At 47.3% G+C, this 23,358-nt stretch overlaps 1 protein-coding gene across 1 annotated transcript; it reads left to right on the top strand.

The window, feature by feature from the left end:
- The first annotated feature begins 686 nt into the window (after positions 1–686).
- LOC142583359 (uncharacterized) lies at positions 687–6,971 on the top strand. Its single transcript, XM_075693790.1, has 4 exons — positions 687–1,096; positions 1,992–2,609; positions 4,957–5,067; positions 6,693–6,971. Exons 2-4 carry the CDS (start codon positions 2,003–2,005, stop codon positions 6,836–6,838), a joined length of 864 nt encoding a protein of 287 aa, XP_075549905.1. The 5' UTR covers positions 687–1,096; positions 1,992–2,002; the 3' UTR covers positions 6,839–6,971.
- The last annotated feature ends 16,387 nt before the right edge of the window (positions 6,972–23,358 follow it).

Here is a 23,358-nt window from a genome sequence, read left to right as displayed (position 1 = left end):
CGGCCCCTTTTATCTATCCATTGAAAATCTATACCTACGTGTCTAGAAAGTTGATATCAGTGCAAGGCACGTACCTCCTCAAGTCATACACTGTAGTATCCATTCCTGCACACACTCCGTAGATGTCATGCATACGGTTTCATTCCGCAAAGTCGCTCAAGTTCGAAGACCATTTTTGTAGAAATACTGTGCAGTGAAACAGTATTACAGAGTATGTTCCCTTACGCGATCGTTGGTCGCCCGTCACAAAATGAGCGAGCCTCTCTGGAAGGCAGTGCATCTCATACTCCAAACTTCTGCAGGGAAACCATTTCATTCAAATGAGCTTCAACGTCAAAGCTGCTCCGTCGTACTTTGTGTGTGTACAGAACTTGTTTTCTCTAAGACTTAGCACCTTAAATTAAATTACGGGGTTTAACGTGCCAAAACCACTTTCTGATTATGAGGCACGCCGTAGTGGAGGACTCCGGAAATTTCGACCACCTGGGGTTCTTCAACGTGCACCTAAATCTAAGTGCGCGGGTGTTTTCGCATTTCGCCCCCATCGAAATGCGGCCGCCGCGGCCGGGTCTTAGCGCCTTCTGCATATACAAGCGTGAATAAGGCGGTTTCAAAAAGCCGCAGCAACTGTGGCCCGAAGATACCCTCAGTACACACACACAGAAAAAAAAAGAAATAAAAAAGGATTGAGAAATTATATTTAAGCGAAACAAGTAAAAGACAATCCCAATAGCAGCTTGCGAAAGAGCACACATTTATTGATCAAGAGAGCAAACTAACGATATAACTATCCCCAACGATGTGAAATAAGTTTCTATAGAAATAATCGAATAAATATAACCTTTTCACACGGGGTACGATAAGGAGATACAACGACTACGAATAAGTTGAGAAAACAGTTTGTGTAGCACGCGGTAGTGTAAAAGGCGAACTAAACTCGATGTTCCAAACTTTTGGGAAGACGACGAGGCGTCACCGGGGGTGCGCGTTCCGCGCGAGGCAACCGCGGGTGCTGGTGCGTGCATTGGCCCTCGCGTGCCAGTCGCCTCGGTGAATTCGAATCGGCTGGAGGCCTCGAAGGACATCGGTAGCCCTTGTGAGTATGCCGAAGCCTGCACCTCCTCGCGTACCGGCCTCCGTAGGGGCGCTGGTCGACTAGGCTCGATGTTAACTGCCTGACCCAGCCATTTAGCATGTCTTAGCTGTTGTACTGATGACTCGGAACCTCTCTGAGGCTCGCCGGATGCTTCGCTTCCACGCTGCTTCATTTTATTTCTATTAGGTGATTTGTCTAAGTGTGTAGGTTCACCCGGCCATACGTGGGTCGTTTTTTGTTGCGATTCTTCATATTTCTTTCGCTTTGTCGTTCGTTATGGCTTAGCACAAAGCCCCCCCCCCCCCCCCCCCCCGTTATCGCCATGATCGGCCACTCGGCTGGACGCATGATAAGAGATGGATAGAATCAGTGAAAAACAATTTTTGTAAAATACGGTCCCAGTTGGTACATTAATTATTTTTTTTATAGTGCGGTTATTTTGGTTGCCATGCTACTCGGTATGAAATTCACCGCAAAATTTCACTATCCAGCACTTATCTGCCGATTCGTCTTCAGGTTTTGTTTTTTTAATGGTGAGGAGGTTTCCTTCGCGTAGTGGTGCTGCCAATGTTTTCATCCCGGCAGGCTGGAGCAGCGACTGAAAGGCGCCGATGTCAGGAAATTCATTTGAGGGTTTTAAGTTCCCAAAGCAACACTTCGCTGAGACGTTTTAGTGGAGGACTGCGGAACGATTTTGTTTTCTTGCATGTGGTTCTCTAACATTCACTTATATTTAACTGAAGGGAATGCCGTCTCGCGTCCATAAATATGAAAAGCACGAGAAGTTATTCTAGTCTTACTTCTTGGAGGGAGCTGACAATCGCTAAGACGTCGATTACATTGCATTTCAGTTCGCTTTCTACCCAGTCGCCCTTTTTCTTCTTGCACGTTTTAGTTTGCAAGAGGATGAGTTACCCGACGGCCCCAGGCTACCAGGCGTACGCCGCTGCCGTAGGGCAGAGCTATCCCTTTGTCAATCAGGGCTACCAAGCCTCGGGCATGCAGCGGCAGATACCGCAGCAGGGCTACGCGGCCATCCAGAATGCCCTGCAGGCGGCTGCCCTTCAACAACAGCAGCAGCAGCAACAGCAGCGGTACGCAATGGGAAATCAGGGATACTCCCCGAATACGACGGCTGCTGCCTACCAGACGGCCTTAGCGCTTCAGCAGCAGCAACAGCAGCAGCAGGAACAGCAGCTGCAACAGAAGCAGCTTCAGCAGCAGCTGCAGCAACAGCTGCAACAACAAATTCAGCAACAGCTGCAGCAACAACTGCAGCAACAGCTGCAGCAACAGCAACTGCAGCAGCAGTATGCTCGCCAGGCCCAGGCCTACCACAACTACCCGGCGCAGGCCTACGTCATGCCGCAGTCCACCCAGACGGCCTACCAGCAGTCGCCTGGCTACCCGGGTTCCAGAAGCTACACAGGTGGACAGATTGGGGCTTCGGGGTACCCGCCGAATGGAGCAACGAACTACTCGGCTGGCTGGACCAGCGCGGCTGCTACTGCTGGTTCGTATACGTAAAACGAAATTGCCGGGGTAGACCGCGGGAAGCGCTCGCGCGCGATGCTGCATATTTGAGTGCTATTATACCGGCGGTCACGCAAGTAGAATAAACTACACGCTTTCACTATTTGTTTTCATGAAAAAGAAAGGTTTGTGCTCAGTGAAATCCAGTTCATTCATAATGGACCGTTGGTCCATACGTGAAGGCGTGAAACATTTGAAAATTGTGGTGTACATTCACTGACAATGTTCTTCGAGTGGTTCATTAATAGGCTTCGGTGTTCCTAACACCGGAGTAAAATGAAATTGACACCGATAATGACTCACTGGCTCGCCAGCTTAAATGAGTATATTGAAATTGGTGTATAGATGTGTATAGCTCGTAGTTCAGTTAAAATTTGTCAGTTTAGCACGAAAAGGAGGCGGGGGGGTGTAGCATTGGATAATTTTAGTATAGCGTAAGTGGCACCACGTTACGCGTAATGAATTGGAGGGACCAGACGGTGCATGCGCAGAACGCTAGCCTTGTGCGTTGCGTGCTTCCGCCATTTTTGGAATTTATCGTGTGACGCTAACGCTTGCAAAGAGGGTTTAGCATGGGAAAGTTCTCGACTTTTCGTTGCTTTTGGTATAGCAAGAATTAGTAAAGGCAAGGCGCCGAAGACCAGGACTCAAGAACACAAACGACAGGACCGGCGCAAAATGTTCTTCTTGAGTCCTGGTCTTCTGCGCCTTGCCTTTACTAATTGAAGCATGAACCAACTAGCCCAAGCAAGAATTTTACTTGGTATAGCGAGACCGGCTGTATATTATAGCTGAACATGGTCTCCGAAATTTGGCGGCGCGTACGGCAAGTCATGGCATGCGTGCTGCCAGATCTCACATGCCTAGACTACGAATGTTTGCTTGCGCAATATATATGGCGCCACAACTTAAATTTTACGATCAACGTCATCATTTTGGTGGCGTCGCAACTGTTTGTGTTAGCGCTCCGCTCGTTTACACTATTACAAAACACTAGTCCGTACGCTGCAGCGTACGATAGCGTTAGCCTTGCGTCGCTCGCTAACGGTAACGAAAGCATTTTTACGACGTGTACTAAAGCTTTAGATTGATAGCAATATCAGTGTTTAGCGTAACGGTACAGCTCCTCAGACGGTGTTCTACCAATACGCGGGGGCTACATGTCGGCGCGACGCAGTACGCGAGGCAAGTGTAGCAGAAACAGTGCCCTGGCAGCTAATATACCAGGCGTCTCAGGATTATATATGAGGAGCGCTGTCTTTGCAGGCATCGCACCTCGATAGTGCACGAGATGAGACAGGCGGAAAACCGCCGGCGTTTGTCAGCGCCCTATGAAAGGAGTAGCTATAGCTTCACTGTCCGTTCCGCTCGGACCAGTGTATACGCACACAGCTGTTGAGCATTGACGTTATGGGGTACACGTGCACCCATCGCATGCCAGCAGCAAAGACAGAACGCTGCCTGACTTCGCAACTTAGCCGATTGAGCGGAGCGTGGGACGCGTTCGCTCGGCCTCGCAGTTTTTGCTGCCTAACGCACAGCGCGTCACTCGCGTCTTAGAAGACCTTCTAGCTTTGTACGCGCGGGCCATGCACGCACCTTCGAAACTGTGACAGCACGGCGGCGGCGACGATGGCATATGAACACCACTCCATTGTCCATGTAACTGCTATCACCACACAAAAAAATGTCACAATTTAGTTTAGGCAAATTAGTTCGGGCTAACGCAGGACCGCATGCAGAATCTTTGCGCACTGGCAGCAGGTCGACTGCTGACTATCGACGGCGTCTATATACGTGCACGCCCGAAGTCAGTGGATAGCTCGGACGCTTGGGCTTCTGGCCGACTCATCGTAGGCAGCGAGGTGGGGTGATATGAGGAACAAATTAGTGAACCGGAGACATCTGCACCAAACCGGCACAAGCGGTCCGTGTCAGAAGTCGGGGTGGCGTTGGAGGAGTTACACCCGGCCTAACGTTGTCTTGTTTGCATCCACCACCGTCTCTTTCAGATTGGTGTGAGCCACGTTTCTGGACTTTAGGTTGACCCAGCCGCCCTACCCATTATCCCATATACATCGATTGAGAGGAAAATATTCCTCACCAAACTTAAGTCGACTTCTTAATGTTAGATTAACGTAGTTACCTTACTCACAATTGGACTAAACTGTAAGCGCATGCATGATGCCAGTGACAAAGAGATAGTCGGGCTTGGTTTTATTACTTGTTCTGGTCTCTAGCGGCGATTTCCAGTGGTCACCCGGGAGCTTGCGCATTGATTAGAGGATTTACATGCAAAACTGTGGTGGTTTGTTCTGTCTGCGCAGACAAGCAGTCGAAAAGTCCATGGGCCGCTTACCAGCAGGCGACGGGGGCGTGGCCATCTCGGTGTGCCTCACCGCAGAACGCCGAACCCGGTCGTCAAAATTACTACTACAGTAAGTGTCACAAAACTCCTTCTCAAATTTAAACAGCTGCAAGTTTATGGCGAAGACACACACAGACAATAACTTTGATAACGTTGCACCAAGTGCTCTTCGGTCAGGGGTCCCTTCAATCCTGAATTTTTTCAAGTTCCACATAGCCTGTTGCGATGTTCAGTCTTTACAGAAAGAGCCCGTGCAAAATGTAAGCCCTTACAGGAGGATCTGTGTAAGACATTGTTGTAGCTTTACATAGTTATAGCTAAGAAACCACTGCAAATGCCGAAGTTGCATATGCTTGCCACGTTTTGACGCGCTCTTTACGTAAGCACAGTCCTATTAGGAAAGTGTGCCGACTTTTACAGAATTCAGTCTGTCGTGCGATATTTTCACATTCTTGTGTACAATCGCGTCCATTCCTTGCAGCATACTTGGATACTGCGCAGTCGGCCTCAGTTTCCGCCATGCCTACACTGTGGTATTGTTTCACGATAGCAATTTGGCGACTTGGTCGAAGTTAAATGAAAGGAAATACAAACACAAGCGCTTTTAACCGCACGCCTTTTTCTTCGATGCTTCGGTGCATTTTGGCATTTTGAGCTGGTTGTGAGTCACGGTGTTATGGCGTTGCTATCGCGATGATGGTTCATTTCCTGTTTTTGGTACACTGGCGCTCGGTAATTTTAGCATGGATTTCTCACACATGTTGTCAACAAATTATGTAGGCAAATCTGTGATACAAAATTAACGGTTTGGTGAAATCATGAGTATATGGGAGTGTCTTCTTGCACTGCGGAAGTGAATGATTCCTCCTCTCTTACGTACGACCTTCAGCGCTATGCATCTATGCATTGAAGCACAAAAGTAACTGGAACGCCCGCGTATTTCATCGTACGCTTTGGCAATGAATATCTCGAAACTGCAGGTGTCATCCTGAAAATAATTCTAAGTGCCTTGCAAGCTCACCGGCTACAATTAGTAAATTGCAATATGTGCCGTAACTTTATTATGAAGTTAATTAGGAACTTTTTCATAATTCGTTGAAAACATGTTTCGATTTATCATGCAAGTAATGTACGCCTTTCTGAGTAATCCAGCTCAAGGATTGAAATTATGCTATCTGCCACAGGCAATTATTATAGAAAGTTTTTTGTTGTCAGAAAGTCATATGTTGTAAAAGTCTTATAAAAAGTCTTATAAGAAGATAACCTGGGACCACCTTGTTCCGTTGGTCCCGGTTTCGAGTCCAGGACCAGTACGAATTTTTCTTCAACTCCGAGGCTTTTCTTCAGAGGAACCCGTACGGGTTTCCTTTGTAGCAATTGCTACGATTGGGTGGATGTCTAATTTTTCCTTTATTAAATCCTTCTGTCCACCTTGCGGGTTTCCGCAGAACTATTACGTCAAGAAATTGGTTTTGTTAACACGTTCACTCTAACGCAGCTTCAACGAGGGCTGTTTATCATCCACGAGTACATCGCCTACGAGCAGCTACAATAAGGTTGTCTGGTAACGCCTGTGCGTCAGCGATACAGAGCCACGACAATATGGGCTTTAGCCAGGGAATTAGCCTGGCAATAACCCCCCGAGCGCAAACGTGAATTCATCTTTGAACGAGGCACTTGTCATGCATCTTGCAGGCAACAGCTACCCGAGCGGAAGCGGATACCCGTCAGGCTACGGCATTTCCAGCGTCGCCACTCCGGGCGGCTACCAGGTGCAGAGCTACGGACACCAACAACCAGGCGTCTACCACATGCAGTCCCGCTATCCACAAGGTCGCTAGCCGGCGGGGCCACCAGCCGCACGGACCCAAACCGCCGCAGGCGCAGAGTCCTGGACCAACGGAAATGACATGAGCATGAAGGGTCGCCAAACGAAATTATTAAAGTAGTATTTCCGAGGCACGGAAGGGTGCATGTTTTCGTGATGGGCTCGTGTCTAACAACTACGTAGGCTGACGGGCTACGCGTTGTTGTATAGAACACAGAACGAGGAATCAAATGCAGAAATAACTCCTTGGTTTCATTTCATTTCATTAAAGACCCCGTAGTAGGGCTATTACGTAAGGAGCGGAGATTTGGGGGTGGGTTTGCAGCAAACATTGAGGCTCGAAGTAAAGTTTTGGCGTATTTGATTTTAGCGTTAAATTAGCATATCAGTGCAAAAAGAACGTGCTTCATTAACATGACCATTCACCAAAGCGCGGTGCCGCATTTCTGTATTAGAGCGATAGCTTTCTTTGGCTATTCCCCCCTTCTACTTCGCATGTTTCTGGCGATGCACGTAACCTTCACATGTGCGTACTTGTACTAATTGAATTAAAGAAATGATAAATTAATGGAAATGTAAGTGGATACAAAAACAACTTGCTGCAGGTGGGCAACGATCCAACGTTTTCGCATTACGCGCGCGATGCTCTAACCAATTGGGCTACCGCGGCGCCATTTTCCCATCCACTTTCTTGGGTATTTATGTTTTATTACTAGAAATAACCCTGGGAACACTCCCATGGTTAGTTCTAGTAGAGCATCGCACGCTTAATTCAGAGACATGGGAGCGTTCCCGACCTGTGGCAAGTTGTTTTTTTCATCCACTTTCATTTCCATTAACTTATGTTGCGTTTCGCCTGCGACACGTGGTTTTGCCGGCGCGACTGCGGCGGGGCGGCAGACATTTTGGCCCGATCGTCGTCGTCGCAACGCTCATCGGCAGGTGTTTCCAGGCGCGACTGCGGCGATGCGACCGCAAAGGATCACCCTCTCATTCCAGTCATTGTGCCCGAACCAGGCGATGCGAAAGCAGGGATCATCCTCTCATTACAGTCATTGTGCCCGACCGGCAGCGCTACGACAGGGTGCTACGAGATTGTGCTCGACATGGTGCTACGGCAGCGCTACGACAGTGTGCGTCACCATTAGCCCATTGTACATTCACGTGCTCGTCTTTTGAGGGGTTCCTTCTTGCCCTCAACTGCGAGAGTATAAAAACAGCTGCCCCCGGACGCCAAAAGGAGGGCTCCGATTTCTTCTGTTGAGTGAAGTGCTCTCCCGTCTCTCTACTTCGGTCAAACCTGACCGCCAACTCTTTGCGATGTTAAAATAAACAAGTTGTTTCGTTGTTACCAGTCGACTCATGCTTTGCCGGGACCTTCGGATGCTTCCAGTTGTACCCCAGGCCGCCAGGCCAACGCTACCCTTGGGGCTTGCGACCCAGGTACAACCACGGGCGTCAGCGCCGAGTTCCCAACAGATCGTACCAGCGGTGCGATCCAAACATCTGGTTGGCAGCGGTGAGATCGCCTCCGACTTCAAACAACTGTCTGCCAGCGGTGAGATCGCGACAACGGAGGCCAGCAGCGAAGAGATGCAGTTGACTGTATGCTGAGCAGCTCATCGACGATCCGGGAGCAGTGCAACGAGCCCTGTGTGATGACTGGTTGCCTGCAGCGGAACGACTGCGCTGGACTCTTGGCTGCGAGGTTTGGTGAGTGCGGGACTTTCTTCTTCTGAGCTTTGCCAGGCTTTTTGTTAGTGTCAGAAACAGAGCTGGTAATTGTGGTTGTCGTTGCTGCCGGGTTAGTTTGCGGCAAGACAATAGTAAGCAGTAGAGAAAGCAGCATTCAGAGCAGCCATGGATTTGAAGTCGTTGCGCAAACCGAAATTGTTGGAGCTTGCAAGAGAGTTGGGTCTGGATGTCTCAGACAAACTAAGAAAACCTGAACTGCTAAAGGCTATTCTTGAGTTAGAGGCTGAGGATGACGAGCTGTCGGAATGCCTTGAGACTATTGAGGAGAGGTCAAAAAGACAGGAGCGCGAACTTAAAGAGCAAAAAGAGAAACAGGAGCGCGAACTTAAAGAGCAAAAAGAGAGACAGGAGCGCGAACTTAAAGAACAGAAAGAAAAAGAAGAGCGTGAACTTAAAGAACAGAAAGAAAAAGAAGAGCGTGAACGTAAAGAACAGAAAGAGCGAGAGCAACAAGAGAAAAAAGAAGAGCGCGAACACGCTTTGGAAATGAAGCGTCTCGAGGTAGAGATGGAACGCGCTCGTAATGGAAGTCAGGCACACGGCGCAGGAGAACGAGTATTGTTCAAAATGACTGACCTGATGCGGCCGTTTAAGCTTGGAGAGGACATTGGTTTGTTCCTGGTTAACTTTGAGCGAACGTGCGAGAAGCAGGGGTTCTCTCGGGAAACGTGGCCACAGCGCTTGCTCACTTTGTTACCCGGCGAGGCGGCCGACGTAGTCGCTCGCTTGGATAGAGAGGAAGCAGAGGATTTCGACAAAGTAAAATCGAGTCTGCTAAAAAAGTACCGGCTGTCTGCGGAGGCGTTCCGTCGGAAGTTTCGGGAAAATGAGAAAGGCAGAAGTGAGTCATATACAGAGTTTGCGTATAGGCTTATGTCGAACATGCAGGAGTGGCTCAAAGAAGAGAAAGCGTTTGGTGACCACGATAAAGTTCTGCAGTGTTTCGGGCTAGAACAGTTTTATAGTCGGTTACCGGAGAACGTGCGATACTGGGTCTTGGATAGGCCAGACGTTTGTACGGTGGCTAAAGCCGCTGAGCTAGCCGAGGAGTTTGTGACGCGTCGGGCTCGCGGAGCTAAGGACGGTCAAAAGGGTGAATTTGGCTCGAAGTTTGAGAGGCCGAAGTTCACACCCATGAGAGCAAAGGGGAACACGCGTAGTGCGGATGCGAGTGGAAGCAGTGCGACCGAACCTAAGGAGACGGCAGCAGCCGAAGCCGAACGCAGAAAGCGGTTCGAGATGAGGCAAGCGCGCGTTTGTTATACGTGCCAGAAGCCGGGTCACTTTTCGGCGCAGTGTCCGGAAACAACACCAAAAGTTGTGTTTTTTTCAATAGGCAGCACTGACGAGAACATGAAGCTTCTCGAGCCTTACATGCGAGACCTCCTCGTGAACGGGAAAGAGTGCCGAGTGCTTCGCGATTCCGCAGCTACGATGGATGTAGTTCACCCGTCTTACGTAGAACCGCATATGTTCACGGGCGAGTGCGCATGGATCAAGCAAGCCGTGGAAGCTCATAGCGTGTGTCTGCCGGTAGCAAAAGTGCTGATTGAAGGACCTTTCGGAGCGCTTGAGACGGAGGCGGCAGTGTCATCTATGCTGCCCCCCCCAGTACCCGTACCTATTTTCAAACAGGTCCGATCACCTCCTGCGCGAGAAGGGGCTTTTGTTTGGTGAAGCTAGTGTTCAGGCCTTAACCAGATCGAAGGTTCGGGAGCTCGCTGCAAAGGCGGTAGTTGCGGGGCCGACGTTATCAAACAACGAAAAAGGGTCAGAGGCGCAGCAAGCTGATATTCCGAGCACGCCCGAACTGAATAAACTTGAGTCTGTAACGTTAAAGGCGCCAGATACTGGAGAGGAAACGCCCGACGCGGGAAAGTTAGAAGAGCTATCTACTGATTTGCTCATCGCGCCTACGTCAGACGGACTTGATAGGTTGCTAAAAGTCAGCCGGACGGCTTTGATAGCCGAGCAAAAAAAGGATGGCAGCCTGGAAAACGTGCGCTGCAATGTCAAAGAAGGTATCGCCAGGAAAACTGCGCGTTTTGTGGAAAGAGGTGGAGTCCTGTACCGGAAGTATCTAGACCGCAGAGGAGTGGAGTTCGATCAGCTGATCGTGCCTCAATGCTATCGTCAGGATCTGTTGCGCTTGTCACACGGGGTTCGTGGTCCCGGACACCTTGGAGTTAAGAAAACTAAGGACCGTCTCTTGCAAGAGTACTATTGGCCAGGGTGTTTTCGGGACGCAGACCCATTTCGTGAGGGACATGTGACACTTGTCAGCGGGTGGGCAAACCAGGGGACAAATCGAGGGCGCCGTTGAAATTGGTACCTATCATTACGGAGCCTTTTAGACGGCTCGTTATTGATACTGTGGGACCTCTGCCGGTAACAGCCACGGGGTACAGACACATTTTGACTGTGATCTGCCCAGCGACAAAGTTCCCTGAAGCAGTGCCGCTTAAAGAACTCAGCTCAGTTGAGATAGTTAATGCACTACTGTCCATATTTGCGCGAGTTGGTTTCCCTGCGGAAAATCCAATCAGATCAGGGCACAGTGTTTACTAGCGCTTTGACGACAACTTTTCTCGAAAGGTGTGGGGTAAAGCTGTTACACAGCTCAGTGTACCACCCACAGTCGAATTCCGTTGAGAAGCTCCACTCCGTCATGAAGCGCGTGTTGAGAGCGTTGTGTTTTGAACATCGAACTGACTGGGAGCTGTGTCTGCCTGGGGTGATGTTTGCTTTAAGGACCGCGCCGCATGCGGCTACGGGGTTTTCGCCAGCTGAACTGGTGTACGGTCGCTCGCTTCGATCTCCGCTTCGCATGCTTCGAGAATCGTGGGAAGGTAGGGGCGACGACCCAGTCGTGGTGGAGTACGTGCTTAAGCTCCTCGAACGCTTAAGAAGGGCACAGGAGTTGTCAGGTGAAGCAATGACAAAGGCCCAGCAGAGGGCCAAGGTTTATTATGATCGGACAGCCAGGCCCGTCGTTTTGAGATTGGCGATGAGGTCATGATATTGCGCACATCGCTAAACAACAAAACTAGACGTGCAGTGGGAGGCCCAGCACGAATTGTTCAGAAACTGTCGGACGTTAACTACGTGGTAAGTCTGCCAGGAAAGCGGAAGCACAGCAAGTTTACCACTGTAATCTGCTCAAACCTTATAGACAAAGGGAAGCAGTGGTGTGCATGATGGTAAACGTTCCTGAAGAGCTTCCGGTCGAGCTTCCGGGACTAGGCTCAGTGACGAACAGGGAAGACACCGGTCAAGTCATTAGTGACCTTATCAGTAAAGCACCGCTGTCGCCCGAGCAGAAAAACCGAACTACACCAGCTATTACAAGAGTTTCAAGGTCTGTTCTCTGAGAGGCCTGGTAGGACTTCTGTACTTACTCATGATATAGAACTTACCTCCACAGAGCCAGTACGATCCAAGGCGTATCGGGTGTCACCCCGCCAGAGCGATATTATGGAGGCTGAGGTAAAGAAAATGCTACAGCTCGGTGTTATTGAGGCAGGTGAGAGTGATTATACCTCCCCTTTGATTTTAGTTGAGGTACCGGGCAAGGAACCTCGTCCTTGCGTCGACTACCGCAGGCTTAATTCCATCACTAAGGATCAAATTTATCCGATCCCTAACATCGAGGAGCGCCTTGAGAAAGTTAGTAGCGCTCAGTTTATTTCCACCCTAGATCTTTGTCAGGGGTTATTGGCAGGTTCCACTTACAGAAGAGGCTAGTAGGTATGCGGCGTTCATTTCACCAATGGGAACATTCCGTCCCTAAAGTGTTGGTTTTGGTTTGAAGAACGCGCCATACTGTTTTTCAAGTCTCATGGATAAGTGTTGCGGGGACAGCAAGAATTCGCTTTACCGTATCTAGACGACGTAGCGATATTCTCCGCATCCTGGTCTGAGCATATGGCACACTTGCGGGCAGTGCTAACCCGCCTGCGCGAAGCGGGCTTGACAGTCAAGGCTCCTAAGTGCCAGTTAGCACAGGCCGAGGTTGTCTACCTCGGTCACGTGATTGGTCAGGGTCGTCGCCGCCCCTCTGAAATAAAAGTGGCCGCTGTGCGAGACTTTCCGCAACCGCGCACCAAGACCGATATTCGGTCGTTCTTGGGTGTCGCCGGCTACTATCAGAGGTACATCCCTAGGTACTCTGATATCGCGGCTCCCCTGACGGATGCTCTAAGAAAAACAGAGCCTCAAACAGTCGTCTGGGACGAGACAAAGGAAAGAGCTTTTAGCGCCCTAAAGAGTGCCCTAACAAACCAGCCTGTGCTACGATCGCCAGACTATACAAAAGGGTTCGTTGTTCAGTGCGATGCTAGTGAGCGAGGCATGGGCGTTGTACTGTGCCAACGGGAAAATGGAGAAGTAGAACACCCCGTCCTGTATGCTAGTCGTAAGCTGTCCAGTCGTGAGCAGGCGTATAGCGCCACCGAGAAAGAGTGTGCGTGTCTCGTGTGGGCCGTTCAGAAATTGTCATGCTATCTAGCCGGCTCGAGGTTTATCATTGAGACGGATCACTGCCCTCTCCAATGGCTGCAGACCATCTCTCCCAAAAATGGCCGCCTCCTGCGCTGGAGCCTCGCTTTACAACAATATTCCTTTGAGGTGCGTTACAAAAAGGGGAGTCTCAACGGTAACGCCGATGGCTTAAGTCGAAGCCCCTAACGTAGGAATCAGCCTCAAAATTGTTTGTTACTGATGTTTTTCTTCCTGAGGCAGGATTTTTTTTAACATATTGCTTTTGTTTAGTGTTTCAAAGTGATGATATGCTTTCTAGTGCAATTTTTCAATTTGTGGACGCGTTCTGAGTGATGCTAGACTACTGTAAGGAACTAGGCAGTGGTATAAAAAGGGGAAAGAGCCTGGCAGGGCTTAGTGAGGGTTGTGCCGTGCTTGCTGACTGAGCGGTTGAGTTTCAGCGTAGTTCTAACGCTTGCCGGGAACGAGAACAAAAATGTGAACTCTCCCGAAGTCACTTTGCAGTGTCCCGTGCGAACCTGAACGAGAGAACGAGGCCTTCTCTGTGCGCTGCGCTCAAGAAACGTCGAGGGACGCCCGACTTCGGTTATGAGCATCATCGAGCGACATCCCTCCGGACAGCGGATGCAGTCCCCTGTCCATCGGGATCTCCTTCCCCCGGCGGGGCGGTCTGTTGCGTTTCGCCTGCGACACGTGGTTTTGCCGGCGCGACTGCGGCGGGGCGGCAGACATTTTGGCCCGATCGTCGTCGTCGCAACGCTCATCGGCAGGTGTTTCCAGGCGCGACTGCGGCGATGCGACCGCAAAGGATCACCCTCTCATTCCAGTCATTGTGCCCGAACCAGGCGATGCGAAAGCAGGGATCATCCTCTCATTACAGTCATTGTGCCCGACCGGCAGCGCTACGACAGGGTGCTACGAGATTGTGCTCGACATGGTGCTACGGCAGCGCTACGACAGTGTGCGTCACCATTAGCCCATTGTACATTCACGTGCTCGTCTTTTGAGGGGTTCCTTCTTGCCCTCAACTGCGAGAGTATAAAAACAGCTGCCCCCGGACGCCAAAAGGAGGGCTCCGATTTCTTCTGTTGAGTGAAGTGCTCTCCCGTCTCTCTACTTCGGTCAAACCTGACCGCCAACTCTTTGCGATGTTAAAATAAACAAGTTGTTTCGTTGTTACCAGTCGACTCATGCTTTGCCGGGACCTTCGGATGCTTCCAGTTGTACCCCAGGCCGCCAGGCCAACGCTACCCTTGGGGCTTGCGACCCAGGTACAACCACGGGCGTCAGCGCCGAGTTCCCAACAGATCGTACCAGCGGTGCGATCCAAACACTTATCATGTCTTTAATTTAATTAGTAAGTGCAAGCAACTTCCCGTATGTTGTCCTTGGTGTCATTGTTTGTTGGCTTCTTATGATATGATTAATAAAAATCGGGCCCCTCAGTTAACCCCTTTTCTTCTCGTTTATTACTTAACGAGGGTCTCGAATCCGGCAACATTGACGCCTTCAGGTACGAAGACGTGGGATCGTTCCCCACTTATGGAAAGTTTTTTTTTTCATACACCTTCATTTGCAATAATTTATCATTTCTTTAATTCAATTAGTAAGTACAAGTAATTTACCCTACGTTGTCCTTAATGTCATTGTTCGTTGGCTTCTGGACAAGCTCTACACAAGCAAATCCTGGCTGTCCGGCGTGCCCGCGACCGGGCCAGTGGGCTAGACCTGCCGGTCTCGACGTTGGAGGATGGCAAGACCAGAACGTAGTCAAAGGGCAAAGAATAACAATTAGGCAAGATGACAAGTAAATACCAACCAAGCACATAATCATTGCTTTCGGAATCAGCAACCTTCCTGAATCAATCGAAACCGCTTACTGTAAGCTTCGTGTCAGATCATACATTCCAAATCCGCGTCGATGCTTCAAGTGTCAGCGTTTTGAGCATTGGTCTCAAAACTGCAGAAGGCGTGCTACTTGTGATAAGTGTAGTTCTACTCATCGAACACTCTTTGGACATCTGCACTTCAGCAACCCGCTGTGTCAACTGGGAAGGAGACCACCCTGCCTATACTCGCGATCGTGCCCCTCATGGAAAAAAGAAAAAAAGAACAACAAATCGTAGAACTGAAGCTCAAACTAAACATTTCCTTTCCGGAAGCGCGCAAGCGTTTTTCTGCCTACAATCAGTCCAATTCGTCCTACACTGACGTGACGCGCCGGGGGGTAGCGCCACATCATTCGGCGGTCGTGCAAGTCACACGGAGTGTGACAGCGGTCACGCCATCAACCTCCTGCTCTACCTCCTGCTAAGAAGGGCCCGCAGACCTCCGGGCTTACCGGTCCCAGGGCCACTGCCCATGCAGATATGCCCGAAAAACTCCTGAGTGTGTCCGCCGAGCGGACGTCATCCACCGCCTCTGAAGAGGCGATGGATGCCAGCAGCACTACCCCGGAGAAAAGAAAAAATTCCGTATCATGGGGCCTGGAAAGGTTTCGTGAGATAATTTATCTCTTTAACACACAGCACAAAACACTTATGGCTACACAAATAATAATTGGAATGTGAGAGGTCTAATACACAATCTTGATGACATTAAGGAAATGCTACGTAAGCTAAATCCAAGGGTGCTGTGTGTTCAAGAGACACACCTCAATCCTTCGCACACTAACTTTCTCCGACAATATGCCATCTATCGCAAAGACCGCACCGATGTCTTCGCCTCGTCGGGCGGTGTGGCCATAATAGTAGATAAAGGTGTCGCCTGCCAGTATTTGAAGCTGCAAATTACCTTTGAGGCAGTTTATTTATTATTTATTTATTATTTATTTTACAATACTGCCGCTCTCAGCCGAGAGCCTAGCAGACGGGCATGAACATTTCTTTTCCCGACATAAATACATGTGCGAGTTACACAAAGAATGAAAAAGCAACAATATTCAACAAAAATACAAAAGATAAGGTAGATAAGCTATACAACAGAACACTAAAACAAGGAGAATAAAATGAACAACAACCGGGGCATAACATAGTCAAAGCAAAAACGTGAAGCATTTGGAAAAAAACAAGTGTATACATATTTTTTTTCTAAGCACTGTTAGTTGTTAGATGAGAATCGTTAATAATCTCTTGTGATGAGCTCCAGTTGTGAAACGAACAGGGATAAAGAATTTGTCGCTGTTAATGACGAGTTAAGTTCATTCCATTCTCTGATTACTCGAGGAAAGAAGGAGTACCTGAATGAGTCATTAGAAAAGGAATACTCGGTTAGCGTATGTTCGTGTTGATGCCGTGTTATCCTAGATTGCGAATATGAAATGTACCGGGTGATATCAATTTTATAGTGACGGTGCAGCATTTGAAACAGAAATTTTAGTCGACCTTGTTTCGCTCTCGTGGATAATGTGTTGAGGCCTGAGGAAGCTAAGAGACGTGAAGGTGAGTCAGTAGAACGATATTTGCTATGAATGAACCTTGCGGCTTTTCTTTGTACAGCTTCAAGTTTAGCTATGTTAGTTGCTGTGTAAGGAAACCAAATTGTGTTAGCGTATTCTAAAATAGGTCTCACAAATGTTTTGTAGGCCAGAAGCTTAATGTTCGTTGGAGCGATCTTTAGGCGTCTTTTTAGATAAAATAGCTTTCGTAGTGCAGTAGTTGTAATATTAGTAATGTGTGTTTCCCAATTGAGGTTTGATGTCAGCGTTATCCCTAAATATTTCTGTTGCTCAACCATGGAAAGAGGCGTGCCATTAACGATATAGGTGAAATGAGAGGGTTGCTTTTTTCTTGTTATTGTCATTGCCACTGATTTATTGACGTTAATAGACATTTGCCACTGGGAACACCACTCGGTTAGCGTGTTAAGGGAATCAGAAAGATCGAGATGGTCGTTATAGCTGTTAATTTCTTTGTATATTACGCAGTCATCCGCGAAGAGTTTGATTTTGCATCCTATATTATTGGTAATATCGTTAATAAAGATCAGAAATAACAGCGGCCCGAGTACCGAGCCTTGTGGTACTCCAGATGTGACAGGAACGACATTAGATGGCATGTGGTCAAACATAACAAATTGTGAGCGGTGTGTTAGAAAAGCTGCTATCCAAGCAGAAACCTCTCCTTTCCCGATGGCATGCTCCACTTTTGCAATTAGCTTAGTATGACTCACGCAATCAAAAGCTTTAGATAAGTCAAGTAAAATCATGTCAATTTGAGAACGATTATTAATACTAAGAGCAAGGTCATGAACTACCTCTGTTAGTTGAGTGATGGTTGATAAGCCAGATCGAAAACCATGCTGGTGAGGCGATAGGATGTTTTCACGTTCTAGAAATACTGTCATGTGTTTTAGAATGATGTGTTCTAGTATTTTGCATGAAGTGCTGGTGAGAGATATGGGTCTGAAATTGGCAACATTATTTTTGTCTCCTTTCTTGTGGATCGGTATTATTTTAGCCTTTTTCCAGTCATGTGGTAGATTAGAAGTTGCTAGTGATTTACGAAAAATGTGTCCCAGATATCTACTGCACCACTCAGCATATTTTTTTAGGAATTCGTTTGGAATTTCGTCAGGCCCGATTGATTTCTTAGGGTCAATGTTGAGGAGAAGATTGTGGATTCCGGCGTCCGTTATTATTAACCGATCAAGCACTGACGTACAGGATGGTGGAAGAGGGGGGAGTGTACCATTGTCTTCCGTGAAGACTGATTTGAAGAAATTGTTATATTTGTTTGCCGTTGCACTTTTTTCTTCTTCAGTTAGTTTGGTTGTTGTCTGCTCGGTACTGCGCAGATGTTTCCAGAATCTTTGTGGGTTATCTTTTAGGAAGTTAGCAAGAGTGACACTGTAGTAATATTGTTTCGAATCTTTTAGTTGCTATCAGAGTCGTGCTGTTTGATAAGCTAGTCACAATTAGTTCTCTGTATATCCTTCCCAGCTATTAAATTTCCAAAACAAAATTTCAGAGCTGTATCAAAAAACTTCTCAAACCTTACATCACCTTGAAACCCACAAAACACTACTGTCACTGACTTCGTGTTCTCTGCCGGCTGCATTCCGTCCGCCTGGAAAGAAGCAATAATCATTCCAATACTAAAAGACGGCAAGGACCCGACTTCGGTCAGCAGTTATAGGCCTATACCCTTGACAAGTTGCCTATGTAAACTGTTTGAGAATATGGTTAACCGGCACCTACTTCATTTCCTTGAAAGTAACAAACTATTAGACCCCCTACAGTGTGGTTTCAGGGAAGGTCGATCCACAACTGATCACCTATGTGGAGGAATATTCGCGATACTTTTGTGCATAAGCAGTTCTTTTTGTCAGCTAGTACTTATGCATATTGAGAAGGCATATGACACCACGAGGCCTTTGGGAATTCTTCGTGACCTGGCTGGAATGGGAATCCGAGGCAATTTGCTGAATGTCATCCAATTACCTGTCTAACTGCACGTTCCGTGTTAGAGTAGGCAATGTCCTATCTCGTCTTTTTACGCAGGAAACGGGTGTACCGCAAGGTGGTTTGCTTGGCTGCACTTTGTTCGTCGTAAAAATGAGCTCGCTCGGTACTGTCGTGCCACGTACAATGTGTTATTCTGTGTATGTGGATGACGTACAAATAGGTTTTAAATCATTTAATTCTCGTATTTCTATCTGTGAGCGACATATACAGCTTGGGCTAAACAAATTATCTAAGTGGGCTGACGAGAATGGATTTAAACTAAACCCTCAAAAAAGCACGTGTGTTCTCTTCTAGAACAAGATAGGTATATTACCTGACCCCCCTGTTTACCTTAATCGATAACAGCGACCCGTGAGCCATGAACATATATTTTTGGGCCTCATTTTAGACTCTAAATTAACATTTCTCACCCACTTGAAATATATGAAAGCGAACTGTCTGAAGACAATGAATCTACTGAAGCTCTTGTCTTGCGCCACTTGGGGAAGTGACAGAAGATGCCTCTTGGGCCTGTACAAAAGCCTGATTCGGTCACGCCTTGACTACGGAGCCATAGTCTTTGACTCTGCTACACCTAGTACTTTGAAGAGGCTAGATTCCGTTCACAATTTGGGTATCCGCCTTGCTACAGGTGCTTTCAGGACTAGTCCTGTAGAAAGCATTACGTTGAATCCAACGAATGGTCTCTACATCTAAAAAACTGATATTTAAATTTCTGCTACGCCCTGAAAGTTAAATCAAATATTCAGCATCCATGTCATTCTACTATTCGCGACATCTCCACTGTTAGGCTGTTCCGTAACCGACCAGCCATCCGGTCTCCTCTGTCCCTTCGGTCCCTCCTCTGTCCCTCCAGAAAATAAAAAAAAAACAGGTGTCCCTCTTCGAGAGAATGTCGTAATGACTCCTACTCGGCTTCCACCGCCTTGGGAGTGGCAGACTATTCAATGCAACATCTCCTTCATAGCAATATCGAAAGGAGCACGAGGCATATATATATTCGAATTTTCTTGAACTTCAGGAGAAGTATTCCTGTGCTGAAGTTTACACTGATGCTTGAAAGTTCCCTGCTGGTGTTGCTTACGCAGCTCTAGGACCCTCATTTTGAACATCTGGGGCACTAAATCCACCCACATTTTTACAGCGGAAGCATACGCTATACTCTCGACTATTCGATGCATAAGGCTCACAAATGTCTCTAGGGCTATTGTCTTTGGAGACTCATTAAGTTTAATCAGAGCCCTAATTAGTGTACGAAAAAACAAGAACTTCGTTTTTAATGAACTGCACAGCTTGTTGTGCTCAGCATGTATATGCGACCAACTGATTGTTTTATGCTGGGTACCTGGCCGTAAATGTATAAAATGTAAATGTATGTAAATGTAAATGTAAATCTATAAATGTAAAATGTAAATGTATGTATAATGTATGTATATAAATGTATAAACGAAAACGTTACGTCAGTAAATTTTAGTGACATATATGGAAATATCCCCATCCCTGCCATATACCTAAAGTGTCTTCTACGCCGTGAGCTTGGCAAGGAGCATTGGCAAGGAGAGTGGGATATCCAAGTATTGAATAAGCTGCACACGATAAAACCAAAATTAGGCAACTGGATAAGTGAGAAAACAGCAGGGTACAATGAATTGCTTGTTTGCCGATTAAGAATAGTACACACTTACGGTACTCACTATTACCTCTAGACTGGGAGGGATCCTCCGGCTTGTAGTAAGTGTGGCAATAATCTCACAGTCCTACATGTTCATATTCAATGCCCTGCATTAGAAGTAGAGAAGAAAAAGTATTTCCCTTCTGCATATCGCGAAAAAATACCTGTCTACCTAGCATTTTTTTCTTAGCAATTAACCGCTTTTTAATCTGAAAATAGTCTTAGAGTTCTTAGCTGAAACAGACACCCTGAAAATCATTTGGCCAGATAATTTTTAGCGCGTGATCAACGGCCCTTGCATTCAAGGGCCCATTTAAAGCTCTAGTGTCACTGTTATATTTTGTTGCATCATATGTTTTTAACGAAACCCAATTGTCATAGCTCACATCACTAACTAGTCAGTGCCATTATTTTAGTACTTATATGTATTACGCCATTTACAGCGACAGTTTTTAGGCCCGTTTACTGCCATTTCACATCTACCATTAGGAATTCATTGTCCATGCCATCCACAATTCATCGATAACATTACCATTTGTCATGGGGCTCTTTGGCCATACCTGGTCCTTGCGCCATAAAACACCACACACCATTATCATCGTCTCATTCTCTCCCAGTGGTCGCATATACTGTCGCTGCTGCGACCAAACGAACGGTGCAACTTCCCACAGCGTAGAAGCATTGAAAGTTGAACAAGTTGGTAGGGAATCTTGTTACTGAAGGCAGGCTTGCCAAACACTTTATTATTCAAAAGACTAGCGCAAAATAGCAGGGACACAGACAGAGAAGACGACAGGACGAGGACAGAGAGACGACAGGTCGTCCTGTCGTCTTCTCTGTCTGTGTCCCTGCTATTTTGCGCTAGTCTTTTGAATAATGTTGACACACCAACTAGCCCAACTTTCTGCCTTGATTGCCAAACACGGACACAATAAGTAGGAATGAGAACGGCGTTTATGTCGTCGTTTTCGTTCCTATAGATATATTGCGTCCGTATTTGGAAGCCTTCCTTCAGTAACCTGAATTCCTACAGCTTGTAGCTCAAAAGGCTGGAGGCGTCCGCGGTTCATCACCCGCTAGCAGAATCGCACTGCGCATGCTTGCAACCTCGCTAATAATGCGGCTGCTTGATGGTCCATGGTGCCCACGGGCTGCGCCTTATTAAGATTTCTGTCATCTGTTCCAAGTGCAGCATAAGCTCGTGATTTCAAATGGTGCACATTGTGAACGCACGCGCAGAGCAACGTAGAAATTCTAAGCCATCTGACACCGTCTTTATGCCGAAGTTGTAAAAAAAAAAAAAAAGCAAGCGCTTATCGTATAACCTTAGTGCACCGCGCCTAGTGCGTCTGCTATCGCGTGGCGTCAGCGTTGCCTGTGAGTATTTTAAGTGCATTACCCGTCAGACAAGAAAAGAACATGCTCCTTCTTCGTTGCACTAAACCAAGTTCTCACCAAGATCTTTGTTAAATCGACCGTGACTTGCCATCGGTTGCCTTGGCTGGCCTTCTAGCTGGCAACGCGTATCGGTGCTTTCAAACGCAAAGAGGCATTAAATGTAATGATGTCGTAGTGGTATGACCGGACACTCGCAAGTGCTCTGAATCAAGGGAGTTGACTTAGTGAGCGCGTCGACCATGGCCTGTGCGTTGGTGCGATTTCAGGTAAAGCCACACAGCCTTTTGCCAGTTGGGTAAACACTTTTTTTTTATCTGCGTGTAAGACCAGTAGCCTAGGCCTTTCAGTATTTCATATACTTGAGATTATTAACATGCCAGGCGAAGTGCGTACGTGCTGCACGTTTTGCGATGTACGGGCAGGTGCGCACAAAAGTATCCCTAATGTGGCACTACAAAAAAAAATAAAAGAAAATTAAGTAGAATTTTTCTCGCAGCGGTGCTGCGCGCGCAAGTTCAGAGTGCACCTATCAATTCCTGGCTGCATGCATGCACAGCCGATACGATGGTTTATTGGTGGTCTCGTGGTTCGAAAACTTATTTCGACAGTTGCTCATTCGGCCACTTGAACGTAAGATCACACAAGTAGACGGGTGTTCGCATGAAAACATGAAATAGTATACTCCTGTATGTAAAATATGGCGATATATTAAGGTAACAATCCAAAATGCCGTCTGGAAATTTTTGGGCGTTTAATTGGAACGCTATAACGTAGTGAAGGATGGTGGTCAGATTGTTCTAGAGAAACTGGCCACCCTGTATACGCAATGCCTCATAACCTCGAGCGTACCGGAATCTTGGAAGAACGCTAACATAATCCTAATCCATAAGAAAGGGGACGCCAAAGACTTGAAAAATTATAGACCGATCAGCTTACTGTCCGTTGCCTACAAAGTATTTACTAAGGTAATCGCAAATAGAATCAGGAACACCTTAGACTTCTGTCAACCAAAGGACCAGGCAGGATTCCGTAAAGGCTACTCAACAATAGACCATATTCACACTATCAATCAAGTGATAGAGAAATGTGCAGAATATAACCAACCCTTATATATAGCTTTCATTGATTACGAGAAAGCGTTTGATTCAGTCGAAACGTCAGCAGTCATGGAGGCATTACGGAATCAGGGTGTAGATGAGCCATATGTAAAGATACTGGAAGATATCTATAGCGGCTCCACAGCCACCGTAGTCCTCCACAAAGAAAGCAACAAAATCCCTATAAAGAAAGGCGTCAGACAGGGAGATACGATATCTCCAATGCTATTCACAGCATGTTTACAGGAGGTATTCAGAGGCCTGGAGTGGGAAGAATTGGGGATAAAAGTTGATGGAGAATACCTTAGTAACTTCTTGGGATTCGCTGATGATATTGCCTTGCTTAGTAACTCAGGAGACCAATTGCAATGCATGCTCACTGACCTGGAGAGGCAAAGCAGAAGGGTGGGTCTGAAAATTAATCTGCAGAAAACTAAAGTATTGTTTAACAGTCTCGGAAGAGAACAGCAGTTTACGATAGGTAGCGAAGCACTGGAAGTGGTAAGGGAATACATCTACTTAGGGCAGGTAGTGACCACGGATCCGGATCATGAGACTGAAATAACCAGAAGAATAAGAATGGGCTGGGGTGCGTTTGGCAGGCATTCTCAAATCATGAACAGCAGGTTGCCACTATCCCTCAAAAG

Source organism: Dermacentor variabilis, chromosome 1 (assembly GCF_050947875.1).
Source record: "Dermacentor variabilis isolate Ectoservices chromosome 1, ASM5094787v1, whole genome shotgun sequence".
Classification (NCBI taxonomy): Eukaryota; Metazoa; Arthropoda; class Arachnida; order Ixodida; family Ixodidae; genus Dermacentor; species Dermacentor variabilis.
The sequence above is the reverse complement of the archived record's forward strand: the minus strand, read 5'-3'. Positions and strand labels throughout refer to the sequence as shown.

Bases quoted from the DNA above. Each gene is read 5' to 3' on its own strand.
- LOC142583359 (XM_075693790.1), top strand. From the start codon at position 2,003: ATGAGTTACCCGACGGCCCCAGGCTACCAGGCGTACGCCGCTGCCGTA. The intron at 2,610-4,956 runs GTTCGTATACGT...CTGTCTGCGCAG, and splicing joins CAGCGCGGCTGCTACTGCTG to ACAAGCAGTCGAAAAGTCCA. The intron at 5,068-6,692 runs GTAAGTGTCACA...TGCATCTTGCAG, and splicing joins TCGTCAAAATTACTACTACA to GCAACAGCTACCCGAGCGGA.